Source organism: Rhinoraja longicauda, chromosome 18 (genome assembly GCF_053455715.1).
Source record: "Rhinoraja longicauda isolate Sanriku21f chromosome 18, sRhiLon1.1, whole genome shotgun sequence".
NCBI classification, from domain to species: Eukaryota; Metazoa; Chordata; class Chondrichthyes; order Rajiformes; family Arhynchobatidae; genus Rhinoraja; species Rhinoraja longicauda.
In genome coordinates, this window is record NC_135970.1 from 18270877 (window position 1) to 18291191 (window position 20315).

The following is a 20315-nucleotide window of genomic DNA, read 5'->3' on the forward strand; positions in this document are numbered from 1 at the left end:
AAACCTGTACGTCATTGGAGTGTGGGAGGAAACCAGAGCTTCCCGGTGAAAGCCCACACAGGTCATGGAGGGAATATACAAACTCCATACAGACAAGCATCCATGTCAGGATCAAACCTGGGTCTGGCGCTGTAAGGCAGCAACTCTACTGTTGCGCCAGCATGCAAAATTCAGAAAATCTCTTCCTAACAGCATGCAAGATCACATTAACTGAATGCAAAGCAGTGATCCAAAATAGTGATTATTTGCCACATTCTGCATACAATCAAGTTGAGCAGTAATGTATTGGCCAAACAACAATAGTTACATAAACCCCTGTCCCACTTAGGCGATGTTGTAGGTGACTACAGGCGACTAGGCTGTCGCCACATGGTCGCCGGGGTGTTGCCTGTATGGTCGTGAGTAGTCTCCTCAGTCGCCCAAAGAGTCGTAGTGTCTTTCTGGTCGCCGCTGGTTTTTCAGAAAGTTGACATTTTTTCAGCGACAGTGGCTTTGACGCCAATGAGCGTAGCTTGACGTCTCCTGATGTAGGTGGTGTCGTAGGTTGTCGCCAGGTGACGTAGGTTATCGCCGGTGTTGACTTCAGTGAATTCCATTGATGTATGAAGATATTGTATTTCAGAGTAGTGTCTCATGGTATCACTTTCAAATATTTTAATTTCATATTTTGATCAATAAAACAAACACAAACATTGTACTGCATTGAAAATTAAACTATTTTGGGAGGATGTGGGTGGCCCTGAAAAAGGACTTTTCTTGTGGTCTGTTGTGGGCTCTCTTCCTGGAGTGGTGGACCTGTTTGTGGTGTGGGCCGTTTGCTGCTGGTCTTCAGATCATGTCGTTCTGCCATGGTACACTGTCTAGTTCGGAGTTGTAGTAAGTGCAGAGATGGTCTCTCTGGTCCTTGGCTCTCTTGTTGGGGGTCTTTCCTGGCAATATCTCCAGTCCCACCATCAGTGCAGCCTGTCCTCCAGTTCTCCATGAGCCTGGTGTGATGTTGCCTGTCTGGTTGTCCACTCGGTCACCCTCCACCATGGCTGCTGCTGCTGCACTTCTGGTACGGATCAGGTTGTGGAGGACACATGCTGTGTAGACAATGGTCTCCACATTCTTGGGCTCCTGCTCCATCGAGGTCAACAAGCATCTGGATCTGCTGGAGAGGATGCCTCATCTTCTTGCTGGAGCTCAGTCATCAGGTTGTCATACTGGCCCAACCTGGGTCTCTTCAGGGACAAGGGCTTCAACCACACAGACCTCTTGTTGGACTTCTTCTTCCCCATTCTTCTTGTCCTTCTGTCTTGCTGATCTTTAAGCATGAGGTCCGCTGCAAGCAGCAGGGCTTCTTCTTCTTGTGAGAGCAATGCCCTCAGATGTTGCTCCATGGTAGTCATGATGCAGAATGATTGGAAACCCTACCCTACATCCCCCTTTTATAGGGAAACTGGGTGATTCCATTGTTTTGGTGGCCAAAATGACGTGAATTGTCTTCAGTTGTGGCCAACTGGGTCGTAACTTGTTGCGGGTGGACATAGGTTGACTTCGGTTGTCGTAGGTGTCATTGTAGGTGCGGTCGTAGGTGGACGTCCTAAGTCGTGATGATTGGGTCGCCGGTTGTTGGTAGCTTGCCGCAGCTTGACGTCGACTAAGTGGTAGGTTGTTCTAGCTTGTCGTAGACATTGTCGTAGGGGGGTCCGGACGCCGGTTTTTCGGCGAACTGCTACGACCATGACAGTCGCTGGTAGTCGCCCAAAAAATCGCCTAAGTGGGGGCCCTTTACTCTATTTTCAAAAACTGTTACCAATAAACTTTTAAAATATATCACAACTAACCTATCAGGGTATCCCTCGGAGTTCAGAGGACACATGTAGTTTACTTCCTTGAGATTAACATTTGAAAAGACCAGCTTGTGATTGCTGCTATAAATGACAGTAGGACGATCAGAACAAGCAAAGACATTTGTGGTGGACAAAGATCTGAATGTTCGCAGCACCGTTGGCTGAGTCCCCAGTGTGACTTTCTTACGATCACTGAGCAAACCTAATTTTAAAAAATGAAAAGAATGTGTGATCAAAGCTGCTTGACCATGTCTCCACCACTTTCAGCAGACGTCAATGGAAATAAATAGAAGTTACAAACCAATACAACTTTTCTATTTATAAACACAAGACAGAAATAATATTTAACGTTACTCAAGCTCTATTGAGGTAATTCAATTGTAATTAAAAATTAGTTTTAAGTTCATTTGTTTTAATAGATAGTGATACAGTGTGGAAACAGGGTCTTCGGCCCAACTAGCCCACAACCAGCCAACATGTCCCAGCTACACTAGTCCCCACCTGCCAGCATTTGGTCCATATCCCCCCCCAAACCTGTCCTATCCATGTGCCTGTCTAACATCTTCTTAAATGTTGGGATAGTCCCTGCCTCAACTACCTCCTCTGGCAGCTTGTTCCATACATCTGCCACCCTTTGTGTGAAAAAGTTACCCCTTAGATTCCTATTAAATCTTTTCCCATTCACCTTAAACCTATGTCATCTGGTTCCCGATTCACCTACTCTGGGCAAGAGACTCTGTGCGTCTACCCCATCTATTCCTCTCATGATCTTATACACTTCTATAAGAACATCCCTCATCCTCCTGCGCTCCAAGGAATAGAGTCCCGGCCTACTCAACCTCTGCCTATAGTTCAGACCCTCTAATCCTGGCAACATCCTCGTAAGTCTTCTCTGTACCCTTTCCACCTTGACAACATCTTTCCTATAACACGGTGCCCAGAACTGAACACAATACTCGAAATGTGGCCTTACCAACCTCTTATACAACTGCAGCATGACCTCCCAACTTCTATACTGAATACCCTGGCTGATGAAGGCCAATGTGCCAAATGTCTTTTTGACCACCTGATCTACCTGCGACTCCACCTTCAGGGACTTCATTCACCCACTTCTTCCTTGGAGAACTGCTCTCTGCTCCAATGGGGCCCCTCCACAAACTTCTTTCAAATTTTCTTTAGGACACTCTTTCAAATTTATTTTCACCAACTTTTTCACACAATAGATGGTGGGTGTATGGAATGAGCTGCCAAAGAAGGTAGTTGAGGCAGGTACTCTCACAACGTTTCTCAGAAACAATTAGACAGGTACATGGATGAGACAGGTTTAGAGGGATATGGGCCAAACGCAGGTGGGACATGTCGGTCAGTGAGGACAAGTTGGGCTAAAGGGCCTGTTTCCACACTGTATGACTCTATTTGGTGCCAAGGCTCTTCTATGACTCAGTGACACCAACCATTAAGCTATAGCTTCAAAGATAAACTATAACCTTTCTCCTGATAGATAACTCAGATCATGGAGCCATACAGCGTGGAAACAGGCCCTTCAGCCCAACTTGCCCATGCTGACCAAGACGCCCCATGTACACTATTCACCTGCCTGCATTTGACCCATATTCCTCTAAACCTTTCCTATCCATGTACCTGTCCAAATGTCTTTTACCTGTTGTATTGGATCTGTCTCAACTACCCCCTCTGGCACCTCGTTCCATATACCCACCTTCATCTGCAACAACATTTGCTCATGCAAAGAGCTATTAATATACCTGTTTCTATTTCAAGTCCAAAGTAAAAGAGTGCGCCATCACCCAGAGCACACAACAGGTAGTGGCTGCCTTCAAAGGTTGTCATTAAAATTGATCGTGGAATGATCTCTGCAAAATAAAACAGAAAGAATAGAAAATGTAGAAAGAATTTGCTTTTTTTTTTAAACTGTAAATTTATGAAGGTACAATTTGTTTATTTCTGTTTATTATTGGCTATTCTACATAGAACCAATGGAGTTTCTCAATTTAAGTGTCGATAATTTTCAGGGCTCCTATAATTTCTCAGATGCTTTTCACCGCTGAATTCCCCACAAAGTCCAGTAAAGGAGCAGAATTGCTGATACTTCCAAGCATTTATAAAAGGTTATCTGTTTTTGGATCTTAAACTAATTCACTTGAATGGGAAGTGTAGGCCTGTGATGAAAAAGAGGAAGGAAAAGTTATACTTCTGTACTTTCATGAATTTGTTTTAATTTTTTGTGCCTTTAGATGAACTTGCTTGTTCATAAATTTAATCTTTCAAAAAATCTTGTAAATATCGTTTCATTTGTAATAAAACTGGCTAAAACTGGCAGCTTTGCCAGATAACAAATCTTGGGACAGATGAATGATTTTCAGGGGCATTTCATCGCCAGGACATTTTCTGGGCGGCCTGCTCTGTATCGTGTCCCTATCGTGTCCTGAGATGCACAGCCTCTGCAAAGATTCTTTCTATTCGACTTCAGGGTGAGTGTGATTCGCATTCCAGAATCTGAGGATCAGGAATGGGGAAATGTGCATTGGGAGATGCCAAAGCAAAAACTGCCCTGCTGACATTAAACCGCGCTATAAAAACGAAACCAGATCATTGGGTCCCTCGAAAATCTGTTGTTTGCCAATTACCAGTCTTTCATTTTGCAACAGTAACATTTTGTGCAGAGATGAAGTAAAAGAATTAAGATTATTCAGAAATTTGACTCAGAAAAGCTGTCACCTGTATATTTCTCTCACCTTTAAGGAAAGGTCAAAACAAAGGAGAAAGATCTATTTTGATTTCTTCTCAAAATAAGAAATCTACAATAAAGATTCTCGATAAACTAACGCATAATAATGTTTTTTCACATCGAGTATACATTTACATTGCAAACAATCGAAAACAGGTATCTATGAGGAATAATGACAATCATCTGAGGTTTAATGTGTTTAAAATGTTATTAACAGATAACATCTTATCATATCATATACCATATCATATACATACAGCCGGAAACAGGCCTTTTCGGCCCTCCAAGTCCGTGCCGCCCAGCGATCCCCGTACATTAACATTATCCTATACCCACTAGGGACAGTCAGCCCCCAGCACAACGACGCCCCCGCTAACAATTCCCCGCGCACCTTGTGCGCTCGAGCTGCAGTACTTCAAAGTACGCCGCCTTCGGCGGGGACATCGCGAACCAAAGGAGCAGGCAGCCATGGTCACCGCCAGCACAACCACGGCGCCGCTAACAATTCCCCGCGCACCTTGTGCGCTCGAGCTGCAGTACTTTAAAGTACGCCGCCTTCGGCGGGGACATCGTGAACCAAAGGAGCAGGCAGCCATGGTCACCGCCAGCACAACCACGGCGCCGCTAACAATTCCCCGCGCACCTTGTGCGCTCGAGCTGCAGTACTTTAAAGTACGCCGCCTTCGGCGGGGACATCGTGAACCAAAGGAGCAGGCAGCCATGGTCACCGCCAGCACAACGACGAGCCCACTAACAATTCCCCACGCTCCTTGTGCGCTCGAGCTGCAGTACTTTAAAGTATGACGCCTTCGGCGGGGACATCACGAACCAAACCAGCCGGCAGGCTTCGTCACCCAGCACACCGACGACCAGTAACAATTCCCCCGCGCACAACTCCGGCGCCCGTGCCAAAGCGCCTCAGCTGGCCGGTCCCCCGCCCTTAGTGATTGTTTAGCATGAAATTGCACTTGAATTGCAATATAAAAAAGTCAAATCCCCAGTCTTTTTCTTAAACAAAACTTTTTTTATAACATTAAAGCTGCAAAGAATTAATTGAGTACACTGCTGTTTTACTGGCACTATTAAACAATAACTGCATATAAATATTTTGAATAGTCTAATGGAAAATGTTTTGCCTTCATAATCTTTAATGATATAAATGTACATATCAGAGGAGAAACAGACATTTGGCCTCTCAAATATGCTGCCACATAAAAGATTACGGCTGATGTGACCAAAATTTCAATTCCACATTCCCACCTATCTGAGGAATCCTTTCACCCCATTACTTGTTGAGGATTTATTTAACCAAGTCTTCAATTTATTTAAAAGACTCTTCCTCAAAAGATAGTGAAAACAATAGTTCAAGACTCATGATCCTCAGAGGATGATTCTCTCTTAAATGGATGACTCCTCACATTTAAACTCCCAAGTTTTGGATTCTCTCTTAAGAAGAAACAGCCACCCTCCCGAGACTCATTTGTATCTTATATATTTCAATCATGCCCCTCTCATGTTTCTAACACTTATGCACGGTGAGGTGTTTAGGATAAGATATTCCGAGGAAGAGGAGTCAGAACTGGACCTAGGAAGGGATATGGAATCCAGTCGAGCAAGAAACCAGAGGAAGGAAAGTCTGATTAGGAGGATTGTGAAACAGGCTGTTGATGTACACGTTTGAGGAACAGGTGAGGACAAGGGAGGTAGGGAGTGGAGAAATAATTGTAAGCTAGTGTGGAGGCTAGGCAGCAACATGACAATGGCGGCGCAGTAGCGCAGCAGTAGAGTTTCTGCCTTACAGAGCCAGAGATCCGATGCGGACTACAGGTGCTGTCTATACGGAGTTTGTAGGTTCACCCTTTGGTTTTCTCAAGGCTTCCTCCCACATTCCAAAGACGTACAGGTTTGTAGGTTAATTGGCATCTGTAAATTGTCCCTAGCGTGTAGGATAGAACTAGTGAATGGGTGATCATTGGTCGGTGCGGACTCGGTGGGCCGAAGGGACTATTTCCACACTGTATCTAAAAAAAACCTAAATGACACAAAACAAACACAATTAGGGCTATTTCTTCCACAATAAGCTCTTTAATCCATGCCCCTGGTATGCAAAGACACTTTACAATGACTATCCAAAAGAACAAATGTGTAGAAAAGAATCACTTATCAATTCTCCATGTTAAAGGCATGATGCTGAAAATCCCCAGTGAAGTCAGCACCTCCTTCTCCCCACAGCTTAAAGAAAATGAATTTCATGCATCCAAAAGGAATCATGCAAAAATTGTGATCTAAAGAAAGTACTCAAGTAATGTGTTTTAAAAATTAAATGTTAATTTTGCTTTGTAACAATTGCAAATAATTGACAAGCCTCTTTTGAAGATTAATACTGTTTCTTGATTACTTCATTGTAAAAGGAATTCTAATTATTTTTCAGCACTAGTGACAAAAAGGCAAGTTGTGTAGGAAAATAACTGCAGATGCTGGTACAAATCAAAGGTATCACAAAATGCTGGAGTAACTCAGCGGGTCAGGCAGCATCTCAGGAGAGAAGGAATGGTGATGTTTCGGGTCGAGACCCTTCTTCAGACGAGGTAGTGAGAAAAAGGCAGTGTTTCAGATACAAGTTCTTAAATAAAAGCCATTAAACCCTCAATATCCCAACATTGCCTCACTCTTACCTCCTCCAAGCATCTCCTTATGCAGGATTTCAAACGATGGTAGTTTGAGGATCTGGGCTGAAATATCTGTCCAAAGACCCACAGAGCACAAGGGTGATGTACTACTTCCCTCAGTCAATGGAGTGATGTCCAAGCAAGCCACTTCATGTTCCATTTCTATAAAACTGGTGGAATTTGAAAAAGATAGTCAAATTCAATGACTGTTTCTAAACACTGCTCAGAAATCTTTATGTAACAAAATAAAATATTATTAGGCTGCTATTTTCTCTCCATATATTTAAGGTATTTTTTCAGGCTATGAATTTCACTCACAGGTCTGGTGTTCATTTCCTTCTGTCAAAGTTTACCTATTTTCTCTTGGTTCACAAGTTAATAAGTCATAGGAGCAGAATTAGGCCGGGCCCATTGAATCTACTCTGCCATTCAATCATGGCTGACCTATCTTTCCCTCTCAACCCCATCTACACCGATCAGCTAAAACATTATGACCACTGACAGGTGAAGTGAATAACATTGGTTATCTTGTTACAATGGCACCTGTCAAGGGGTGGGATATATTAGGCAGCAAGTGAACAGTCAGTTCTTGAAGTTGTTGTGTTGGATGCAGGAGAAACGGGCAGGAGTAAAGACCTGAGTGACTTTGACAAGGACCAAATTGTTATGGCCAGACGACTGGGTTAGAGCATCTCTGAAACGGCAAGGCTTCTGGGTGCTCCAGGTCAGCAGTGGTGAGTACCTACCGACAGTGGTCTGAGGAGGGACAAGCCGGCGACAGGGTGTTGGGCACCCAAGGCTCATCAATGCGCGAGGGCAACGAAGGCTATCCCGTCTGGTCCAAACCTGCTGTGGGAAGATGACAAGCCGGTGGAGGGAATGTGATGCTCTGGGCAATGTTCTGCTGGGTAACCTTGGGTCTGGTCATTCATGTGGACGTCAATTTGACGCGTGTCACCTGCCTAAAAATCATTGCAGACCAGGTACACCCCTTCATGGCAATGGTATTCCCTTTCAGCAGGATAATGTGCCCTGCCACACTGTACACATTGTTCAGGAATGGTTTGAGGAACATGATGAAGTGTTCACGGTGTTGCCCTGGCCTCCATATTCTCCAGATCTCCATACGATTGAGCATCTGTGGGATGTGCTGGATTGACAAGTCCGATCCACGGCGGCTCCACCTCGCAACTTACAGGACTTGAAGGATCTGCTGTTAATGTTTTGGTGCCAGATACCACAGGACACCTTCAAGGGTCTTGTAGAGTCCATGTCTCGGCGGGTCGGCGCTGTTTTGGCGGCACACGGAGGACCAACCGCATATTAGGCAGGTGGTCATAATGTTTTGGCTGATCGGTATAAGATTACTTGCTATGTTAAAAAGATTGGGGTACAACTTTGAAAGTAAGAAAAAAAAACACATTTTCCTCACATACATAACACTGAGCTTGGAAGATTAATGAATATAACTTTGTTCACACTTGTCTTGAACAGTGTTAAATCCCACCCATAGGTTTAAAAGGTGTTACAACCACTGATCCAAACACATCCTGCCAAATTGATTACAAAACTTTTCCTCTGTGATGCTGCATATTTATTTTTACTATCTACTTGATTTCTAATGCAAGGACATCAAACAAAAAAATTAACAATTTTCTACCACAATTCCTATTTCCTGATTTTATTTTAAATTTTAACTCAAAATTCTGACATCCACATTAATTTGATTATGGTTCATCTGGACTAAATAAAACAGAGGGGTAATGTATTTAGTGAATACAGATGGAATTGCGATACCATCTTTCAATGCAAGCTCAGGATCTGCTCATTTTAGAATGATGGAATGAATGTTTATAGCAAATGATCTAAAAAGTTTTCTCATGCATAATTTAATCAGAGTTCTCTCTCTTCAGAAAATTAAAAATTAAATGTCATTCCAAACCATAACCAAAGAATTCAATGCAATAATAACTAATTTATAAGAGTACTCCAAAACAAAATTTGATATTAAGCAACTTAAGATGATATTAGATGATCAAAACCATGGTGAAAGGCAGTCATACAGCACAGACACAGGACCTCAGCCCAAATTGTCCATGCCGACCAAAATGTGCCATTTGCCTGCATTTGCCAGATTGCTCAAAATCTTTCCTGTCCACATACATACCCAAATGCCTTTTAAACGGTGTTATTGTACCTGCCTCAACTACTCTTTCTGGCAGCTTGTACCATATACACATCACCCTCTGTGTGAAAAAATTGCCCCTCAGATTCCTATTAAATCATCCCTCTCTTTCCTTAAAACTATACATTTTATTTCTTGATTCCACTATCCTAGGAGAAATACTCTGTACGTTCACCCTATCTATTTCCGTCATGATTTTATACACCTCTGTCAGATCACCAACAGCCTGCTGCGTTTCAATAAATAAAGTCCGAGCCTGCACAACTTCACCCAATAGCTCAGGCCTTCAACTTTTGATAACATCCTCGTAGATCTTCTCTGCACTCTTTCCTGCTTAATGGCATTGTTCCTATAGCAGGGCGACCAAAATGGAACACGATAACCTAAGTGGGCCCCATCAGCGTCTTGTACAACTATAACCTAACGTCCCAACTTCTACATTCGATTCCTTGACTAATAAAGACCAACATGTCAAAAGCCTTCTCCACCATATCTACCTGTGACACCACTTTCAAGGAACTATGTACTCGCCTAAATCCCTATGCTCTACAACATTCCCCAGGTCCCTATCGTTCACTGTTAGGGCACTGGCCTGGTATGACTTCTCAAAATGTATCACCTCATACTTATCTGGATGAAACTCCATTTGCCACTCCTCAGCTTACTTGCCCAGCTGATCAAGATCATGCTGCAATTCTAGATAACCATCTTCACTGTGATACTACTTATTTTAGTGTCTTCTGGAAACATACTAATCGAGTGGTAGTCAAAGGGTTAAAGAATCAGGGGTGGAATGGGCAAGACGGGAAAGATTTATTTTCAAAAGAAATGGAAAAATTGAGGCATTCTTCAATAGAAGTAGATCTAAAAGCTTAAGGTTGCTAGAATTTAAGCATTTACAACAAACATTTTGAATGATCAGTTCTTTTAAGGTAGGCAAGTAAGCAGGAATGCAGTTGAATAGTTAACAAAGACATCTTGAAGTTTTCAGAAGTATTACAAAAGTTAAACCTTTATAGCATCTCACTGAATGAATATGTGGGTCATCTCAGGATATTAAGGTTGTAGGCAGGGTTTTGGTTCAGTTTCAAACAAATGCACGAGAGGGTCAAAATCACTGAGGAACAGAGAATGTAACAAAGACAAAGGACAACATCTTTGTTATTTCACCAGAGAGAATTTCTAGTCATATTCATTGTCAGTCAAATTGTCCAATAAATTAGAGACCATAGAGGGTGAAGGGGAGAATTTGCTAGGTATTATCAGTGTAAAGGAATTGCATGCAAATATAAAATAGAAGGGAATGAAGAATAGGCACTTGGAAATCCTGAAAGAATTTTCTCCACCATGCTGATAGGTGATTTGGCTGCCGTAAATTAGTCCCTAGTGCAGGTACGTGGCAAAAGAATCAAAGAGGATTTAAAGGCCCTGTGATGGAAAAACAAAGGTAGAGGAAAATAACAAGAGGAAATTGCTCTGGTGGGAGCCCACGTCAGCCTAATGGGCCAAGTGGCTGCTTCCTGTGCCAAAGTTAGTTAGTTCTCGTTAGAAATGGATATGCACAAATGGAAGGAGCCAATGCAATCACATCTAGTTGGATGATGATGAAGAGCTAGAGTAGGAGGATGTTGTTGTTAATTTTGTAAAAAGTACCATGTACCTGCAATGAGGAAATCATTAACAATTCTCAGCTAATTTGAGGACCAGCATCAGGCAAGCAGGAGTGCAGTTTTGTGTTGAAAATTAGTATATGGAAGAGGTGATAATTAGTGAGGAAATGGCAGTGACGAACATAATATGAAATTGGAATATTTCAAATAGATATTAAAGATCTGATGATCTTAGAATCAGATTACAAAAAAAACTATCATACTTTCCTGCCATGCTTTCATTCAATAAAATATTAAAGGGCACTCTGCAAAATATTATGGGACTCCTCAAGATCATGAAATGTGCCTAAATCAAGGCAAGTTCTTTTACATGGGCGTGAACCAAAATTGCTCCTGCGCTAAATGGCAGAGAAATTTCAGAGTGGCTTGAGTGAGAAGAAGTCAATGATTATGATTGTCTAGGATTCATTACCTGATTTGTTTGAGCTCTTTGGGATGGATTTCCAGGTAATACAATACACGACCCACTGCCACTACTACCTGGCTGTTATTGCAGGATGCCACACTGACATTCTTTCCATTTGGTTCCTTCCACTCGCTAACCAGAGACTTGGGCTCTTGGCTGACCAGTCTCACTGAACCAGATGTTATCTGAAGAACAAAACAGTCATCAGCACTTAGAATGCATTACAACATGTTACAACTGATACTTGGGTTCTACATGGGGAAAACAAGCTAATTATCCATTCTCAAGCAAGAAATACTATTATAATATAAGAATTTTTAGCAAGCAGCCTATTAAAAAGTGTGTAGACATTAACAACTTAGTTGTGTGATATTTGCATAATATGGCATTTTAACTTTACAACCTTGCAATGACCAAATAGTGAATCCCATAGCATAGGTTTGTACATGTCAACTACTGATTCCCATTTATATTAGGTGACTGGTAGTAATTACAAATTTTATTTAATTTTCAGTGTTGTCGAAATGGATGTCTCATCAGATTTTCATTTGGGAAAATACCAGATCAATAATGAGCACACCATTATATGTATGAAAATAACTGCAGATGCTGGTACAAATCGAAGGTATCACAAAATGCTGGAGTAACTCAGCAGGTCAGGCAGCATCTAGGAGAGAGGGAATGGGTGACGTTTCTCACCATTATATGTTTCAGGTTGAATCTAATATTCCCCAAAATAATCAGAAACATTAACAAATATTTAGAAATCTTGGTAAAGGATGACCTAAACAAATTAATAAAGATGATAGAAATATATTAAACAAGTACAAAAAATATAAGAGGAACGGAAATAAGTTCTAAAAGCCTGTAGTGAGAACACTGAAGCAAGAGCAGAAAAGTAGATGAAGATTCTTAGAGGCAAGGACACAGGTGGGAAATACGGAAATAGCTGAGATATTAAAACAAATATTTGATCCCCTCAGCATATGAAAGATTTTTATTGTAACTGTGTGAATAGAGAATAATGAATTGGATGAGAAAGTGGAAATTAAGTTAATCAATGTTGGTCACATTTTGGGGAAAAACCAATGCAGCAGCCAGCTCTCAGATCATACAGGTGCAGTTTTCTAAGTTGTTTCCTTTTAGTTAAAAACAGATAGCATCACATACAAATCATTTTAATCAATCTAACACAACAACATTAACAATAAATATGGTATTTATATAGAAGGGAAGTTAAGGAATTGGCCATTGTGCAATATATTCACATATAAATTCACATATATTCACATATATTCCTATTCACATATAAAGCCCTAAATGGACATTTCCCCCCCCCACATCAAAAATCTTCTAACCCACCTCTCTAACTCCAGGTCCCTCAGGTCGGCCGACTTGGGGCTACTCACTATCCCGCGGTCTAGGCTTAAGCTCAGGGGTGACCGCGCTTTTGCGGTTGCAGCTCCTAGACTGTGGAACAGCATCCCTCTCCCCATCAGAACTGCCCCCTCCATCGACTCCTTTAAGTCCAGGCTCAAAGCCTATTTCTACTCCCTAGCGTTTGAGGCCCATTGAGGAGGCGCTGTGAACTGTTTTGTATGTGCTGTTATGTTTGTGTGCTACTGTATGTTTCATTTTTTCCTTAGCACCTAATCAGATGTACAGCACTTTGGTCAATGTGGGTTGTTTTTAAATGTGCTATATAAATAAAATTGACTTGACTTGACTTGACTATATTCTGATCACAGAACACCTTTAGACACAAAATTAGAAATTGGGACTCCCACAAGGTCATGAAATACGATTTCAATGTTTAAATGTATTTGTTTATTATGTACCAACAAAAATAAGAAAGTCAATGATACTGTCGTTTCCTTAATGCAACTCATACTACCTACAAATATTCAGTAGGGCCTAGATTTCAAGATATTAAGATAAAACGTTTACACTTCAAAAGTAATGTATCTGAAGTCTCTCTCACCTGAATGAGCTGCTGATGGGCAACATTCCCACAGTAAAATGTCTGTTGGTCATCAACAAAGCCAGGCATTTCAGTTTCCTCCACCTCCTCCCCATTAAGCATCAGCACACTGCAAAGACAAAACAGTAATTAATAAAATACAAGCATTGTCATATCACACCACCTCCCTCAGCAATGGTGATCCTCCTTTTGGCTACCATGCTCTTCCAGGATTTCTGGGTAGAGATTTTATAAACAGAGTTCACTATGCTGGAACATCATTATCCTGGAACTATGATGGCGCAGACCATTTAGCACACATCCATAGAGATAAATACATTGGGGCCTATTTTCCTCACTCCATGTAACCATGCATATTATTTTGCTTTGACTGCCAATCCAATTTCCTTTTGAGACACCTGACAGTTTCCACCACAGGAAACACATTCCAGATCATAATCACTGTAAGAAAATGGTCTTCTTCGTTACCCCAAAAGGGTAAGGGCCGTGGACATTGTCTACATGGTTTTCAAATGATAGGTTCAGATGGCTAGAATGCATGGGATCCAGGGTGATATAACAAATTGGATACAGAATTGATTTAATGGTATGAGGCAGACGGTGTAGTGGAAAGTTGCTTTTCAGATTGGAGGTTTCAACCACTGGTACACCATAGAAATTTGTGCTGGGTCTTTTATTATTCTTCATATATTTTGATAGTTTGGAAGAGAATGAAGGTGGGTACGATTTGTAAGTTTACAGATGGTGCCAAAATTGGTGGCAGAGTAAACAGTGAAGAAAATTGTCCAATGTTACAATGGGATCTAGATCAACTTGGAAAGTGAGCACAGGAATGCCAAATGGAATTTAACTCAGACAAGTATGAAGTGATTGATTTTGAGAAGTTAAAACAAGGCAGGATCCTGGGAAATTTTATTAAACAGTGAGACCTTGAGATACAAGTACATCGCTACTTGAAAATGGACAATATGCTTGCCTTCATCAGCTGAGGCACTGAATGCAAAAGTTAGGATATCATGTTACAGGCATACTAATTGTGGATTAGACAACACTTGGAGTGTTGCCTGTGATTCATCATGCTACAGGAAGGATGTGATTAAGGTAAAGAGGGTGCAGAAAAGATTCAGAAATTAGTCTACCATCTGAATGTGTAAGTGCCTTGGAAACTAAATTTATAGAAAGCATAGAATAGGTGCAGGAGTGGGTCATTCTGCCCTTCAAGCCAGCACAGCCATTCAATATGATCATGGCTGATTATCTAAAATCAGTACCCCTTTCCTGCTTTTTCCCCATATCCCTTGATTCCTTTAGTCCTAAGAGCTAAATCTAACTCTCTTGAGAGCAAGCTTAAATCTCTTCATGAGAAAAAATGGCCTCAAACATCCATCAAAATGAAGATGTGAATTCTGACCGACTTAAATGTTATATTTATATGGTGACACAGCGGTAGAGTTGCTGCCTTGCAGTACCAGAGACCCAAATTCGATCCTGACTTTGGGTGCCATCTGTATGGAGTTTGTACGTTCCCCCTGTGACTGCATTGGGTTTCTCCGTGTGCTCCGATTGCCTCCCACATTCCAAAGATGTGCAGGTTTGTAGTTTAATTGGCTTCTGTAAATTGCCCCTGGTGTGTAGGATGCAAAACTGAGATTACATACAACTTGTGTACGGGTAATCGTCGGTTGCCCAAAGGACCGGTTTCCACACTGTATCATTAAGAACTAAAAAAAAATTGTTGGCATATAATATATTTTTAATCTAAAGTTTTATGCAAGTATTTCCTTTTCCATAAATGCTTTACAAAAATTATTGAAAGAGACTTGCATAATATTAGGAACCATGACCAGAAGTATAAATGATGTGAGCTTCAGTTTCTGATTCTTAAAATTCTATAGATTATTTCACCAGTTTCATTTTTTATTGTTTCATGGTGAGATAAATAAACCCCTTTCTGCTTCATTTTGGGTAGCTGTGCATTGTGGTGGTACTTGCCAGCCAAAACCAAAGACCAACTAAATTGTTCTACACCATGCTTAGTTGTTCAATATTATTGAATGTTTCCCAATGGTACTGTTCTTGAATTCTAATTTTAATTAATTACTGAATTTCCCTTTATAATATGTTTGGCATCTTTGCTATACAGAATATAATTTTTTCATAAATCGTAACTGTTCCACATCAGTGTTGCCATAAGTGTAAATTCTGGAAATATTTATATCTTGCTCACATGATGGAGGTTCTATTGATTCAAGTTGAGCTGGTAATCTGAAGGCATAAAATTAATTGTCTTGAATGGAGCATCTTGGTCAACATGGAAGATTTGTGCTGAGGGACCCGTTTCCGTGCTGTACGAGTCTGACTATATTCTAGCTCTAGTGCTATCAATGCTGTAGCATGTCTGAAATATGTTTGTCTCCTGCAGGCACATTAAAGCGAAGACAGCAGCAGCAAAAGCAACAGCAGGCAATGCAACAGTCACTCCAGAGACCCAGAGAAAATTATCAGATGGGCCAAAGGAGACGCTAAACTGAAGCACTTTCCCTGGATCTTCCTAGTGCCTACAGCAGGAAATTTCACTCGAAAGAAAACCTGTTCCTGTCATTGTCTCAAATCTGATAGAAAGTTTTTAGGTTCTAATATTAGAGGGAATTGGATTACTTATGATGGATGCAGCCTCCAATTTAAAATGGAGGAAATTAAATTCTCAGTGTCCCTTCTAATCCAGTCTTAATGATCAGATCATGTTTTGGATTTTTTCAAATCATGCTTGGAATGATATTTTGTTGATGAGACATCAAAGTTACACAAGATTATTCTGCACTTGGCCGTTGCACAGTCCTGCGGTGAAAGGTAATTGCTATTATTGCTGCCAATTTCAAACTTTTATGTATGAAGAACAAGGATGGACCCGTTGGGACCAAAGATCTCCTGCATTGGTGTAGCACCCTCCCCTACCCCCCCCCCCCCATCCCCCCTCAACTCCCCTTTTCCCCCCCTCACCCACTCCACCCCCCCCTCAATCCCCCTTATCCCCCTCCCTGTCCACTCTTAGAGGCTCTCCGGCACCCCCCCCCCCCCACTCAATCCCCCCCTCCTTCTCGCACTCCATCCCCCCTCCTCCCTCCCCAGATTTTAAGTATTAGTATTATATCATTATTACACTGGAGTGTGTGTGTGTGTGTGTGTGTGTGTGTGTGTGTGTGTGTGTGTGTGTGTGTGTGTGTGTGTGTGTGCGCATGTGCGTGTGGCGCTGTCCGCTGGGACTTGTAGTCCGGTGATGGTCCATGGAGCTCTGGGACCGGGCGGGAGCGGGGAACTACACCTTCCAATGAGAGGAGGCGCGCACAAGATGGTGGAGCAGGAGGAGGAGGACAAGAAGGAGAGCGGCTGCCATTGTTGTTGAATTCGTCGACGACGCCGTCGGTTGAAGCGCGCACTGGAGGAGACGCGGGAGGAGGAGGATAAGGAGAACCGCCACCATTGTCGTTGGAGCCGCCGACGACACCGTCGTTTGAAGAGGGTGCTGGAGGAGACGGAGGGGAACGATATCGCCGGTTGAAGTGAGCGCTGGAGGAGACGGAGGCCGTCGGTTGAAGCGGGCGTTGGAGGAGACGGAGGGGAACGATGAGAAGACGGGGACGATGACCATCTTCCTCCTGCTCGGAGTCTCCCCTGGGACCGTGGGAGGGGGGAGAGGAAAGGGGAAAGGGAGCCACTGACCCCGGCCCCTTGCGGTCAGCAGCAGGAGAACAGCAGGAGAGCGGCTTGCCGGCGGTCATCTTCTTTCGCCTTCTCTCTGACGCCACGCTGCACCACGGGAGGAAGGTCAACCCTTCCCCAATTGCGCAAGCGCGGAACCCCTTATTGGCACTCCCGTCACTCAGGTGGGTCCCGCCCCCGGTGGCCATCTTGGGCAACCCCCCCCCCCCCATTGGCCGCCACTCCCATCACTCGGGCGGGTCCCATTGTGACGTAGAACGCGGCTGATGGGCAGAGCAGGTGGAAAAGGGGTTTATTAAAGTTTAAAAAGATGATTTTTAAAGTTTAAAAAGTGAAAATCTTTTAAAATATAACAACCATTTGAACCGCAGGACAATGGTGAGTAAGGTGGTGATAAAATTGTTGCGCTATCATGTATTTGGCTGTATTTCGGGAACAGACAAATATGCAATGAAATATATATACGTACACACACACAAAATGAGAGTTGTAGAAATATATAGATAACAGCAATTTAAAAACTTTTGATAAATTAACAGATCGTTTTTCCAAACATTAGCCTGTACTACTCACATAAACACATACATCTTCCTGAAGATGTATGCCAGAAACTTGTTGTAAGCTTAGCTGTAATGCATACATTTCTGCTATTTAAAATAACTAATAATTGTTGTTTAATTGCCATACTCAGGATAATGTAGGACATGAATAAAGACCACTCTCTTGATAGCAGTTGTAAGACAGTAAAAAATAATGAAATTTGGCTTTAAATTTACAATCTATATTGCCTCCATTATGTCATCTGATACCAGGGAAGTACAACTCGATGTCCAGGTATAGAATGAATGCTCTGGATTAGGGATGTAATAGTCGTAATTCATGTGTTTAATAAATTATGATTAAGTGGTGTAAATGTTTGACAATATTTGATTTAATTTTAGGGACTAAATCAGCTAGCGTGGTCTGAATTTTGCAGAAAATTGGTGCAAATTTGCCTGAATAACATTTTCAGCTTTTGCTTTATGAAGCGTGGAAAGAATTGTGACAAATCATTTTTATATTTTGGAATTTGTGTTAAAACTTGGAATTATATATTTTTTAAATGCATACTTCTGTGAATTCTGATCATTACAAGGGCAACCACGGAATAGCAGGTGCTCCTATTTTACAAAGAGCAGTAGCTCTTTACAGGAAGTTTAAATATTTCTATTTATGAAAAATTGAAACTGCTGAACTGCAAATTATAAGTTCAACAAAAAGTGTTTATTTGGACATATTCAAAAAATAATTGGATGTCTGGCAGGCAGGCCAAACTCTAAAATAACATGATTTATTTTCTTTTAAATAGTAAAAACGTACAGTAGTCAGGAACCTTTTCCAACTACAACTTTTTGTACATGAGTTAGAAAATAATTTTGTATTGGAACCCCAACAATGAATGTGCGATTCTGCTGAATTTGTAATTGACTGTATGTACAAAAGTTATAACAATAGTCTTCAAACATAATATGCCACAGAAATATTCAACATGATTATTTCATCCTCTTGGGCTGAAAATAAAAATCACTTTTTGAATTAACTATTGCCATATATATTCAACTATTTTACAATGCTAAAACATGAAAGCACACTCAATGTCCAAAGAAAGAAAATACAGCATAAATGTTAATTAAACTTCTTACCGTGTTTGTCCAACAAATGAAAGCACCAACATATCATCAGTGTCACGAGTGGAATCAGAACGCAATGGCCATAAACCTGAGATGGGACAAAACCCGGTCAGGGAAAGACATTTTAAATTGTGATGTTATACATCTCATTCAAATCGCAAAGACATCACGATCAATCAGGACAAACCAACTTGCACCAACTTGATTTGTATGAGTGTCAAGGGTTATGGGGAGAAGGCAGGTGAATGGGGTTCGGAGAAAGAGATAGATCAGCCAAGAGTGAATGACAGAGTAGACTTGGGCCGAATGGCCTAATTCTGCTCCTATCCCTTATGACCCTATGACCCAATGACCAATTACATCCACAGCAAAACCCTTCAACAGGACTTGTTAATCTGCTTTTTGATATTATAGGTAGACCAGATTGGGTATCTGATCTGCAGGATAAAACTTCAAATAACGTCGCAATGCATGATCCCCAACCTAATTTTAAAAAGTTATGCAAAACAAAGCAGGCATAAATTCACTTTTCCTGATTTTCTCTCCATCTTTCAAGTAACTCAATCTAGTTGTTACACACTTCCAGTGTCTCCGGTGCCGAACAATTTTGCCTGTGCGAGTCTAGTGACAGTTTTACAACTGGTTGTACACACCATAACAAAGTTTAAGCGATCCAACTTTGTGCTTATACATGCCAAATCTTGAAAAAAAAATTCTATTAAGGCCTTTCTGCCATTTGATCATCAAAATCCCTGCCAGTGTCCAAGGGTGAATGTTCTATGCATTGCAATATTGTTTTGTTTAAGTATAGGATAAAGTTGTAATATTTATAAACCATTCACAAAACAGGAGTCCAGCATCAGGAAAACTGTATGATATTTAATCTGAACTTTTCAAATGTTATGGTCGACATACCCTTAATACCAGGAAGATCGATGCTTGCATGTTCATGGATCCCAATTCCATTTCGGATTATTCTTAATGAACCTTCCTTAAATGCTCCCGAACAAGTAACTAGCTGCAATAACAGAGAAAGATCATATAATCAGTCGTAAGCTCACAGCACTGCAAAACCCAGCACCGCTGCTGCTGTATGAACCAACAGACAGTAGTAACATCTTGGTTCAGGTGCATTCACATTGGGTGAACTTTGAAATCAAGATTTTGTTACTCTCGTTACCATTGAACAAATCCTTAAAGAGCAACATTTTAAAACAGAAATATTTTAGAAAATAATTTGTCTTTTTGACTCTTTCTGCAGTGCAACCCCATTGGTATTCCTCCATCATCCAGGCATCTTGAAGGGGCTTAGAATTCTACTAGAGCCTAGTCAAAGTGTTGAGCAGTTACTTGACCAGAAAACTTTCACTCGCAATCAAAAACATACTTTCACCTAATGTCCAGCCACATGAATACTTGAACAAGTCTCAAGT

At 41.4% G+C, this 20315-nt stretch overlaps 1 protein-coding gene across 1 annotated transcript in view; it reads right to left on the bottom strand.

The window, feature by feature from the left end:
• Nucleotides 1-20315, bottom strand: part of ddb1 (damage-specific DNA binding protein 1) — a 78536-nt gene that overhangs the window by 42453 nt on the left and 15768 nt on the right. Inside the window, exons 10-16 of the mRNA XM_078415203.1 lie at nucleotides 19798-19900; nucleotides 18895-18970; nucleotides 13493-13601; nucleotides 11518-11696; nucleotides 7257-7420; nucleotides 3599-3706; nucleotides 1830-2037 (exon numbers count right to left, since the gene is read on the bottom strand). Of these exons, the coding sequence (XP_078271329.1) occupies nucleotides 1830-2037; nucleotides 3599-3706; nucleotides 7257-7420; nucleotides 11518-11696; nucleotides 13493-13601; nucleotides 18895-18970; nucleotides 19798-19900 (947 nt within the window). The remainder of the gene's footprint in view (nucleotides 1-1829; nucleotides 2038-3598; nucleotides 3707-7256; nucleotides 7421-11517; nucleotides 11697-13492; nucleotides 13602-18894; nucleotides 18971-19797; nucleotides 19901-20315) is intronic.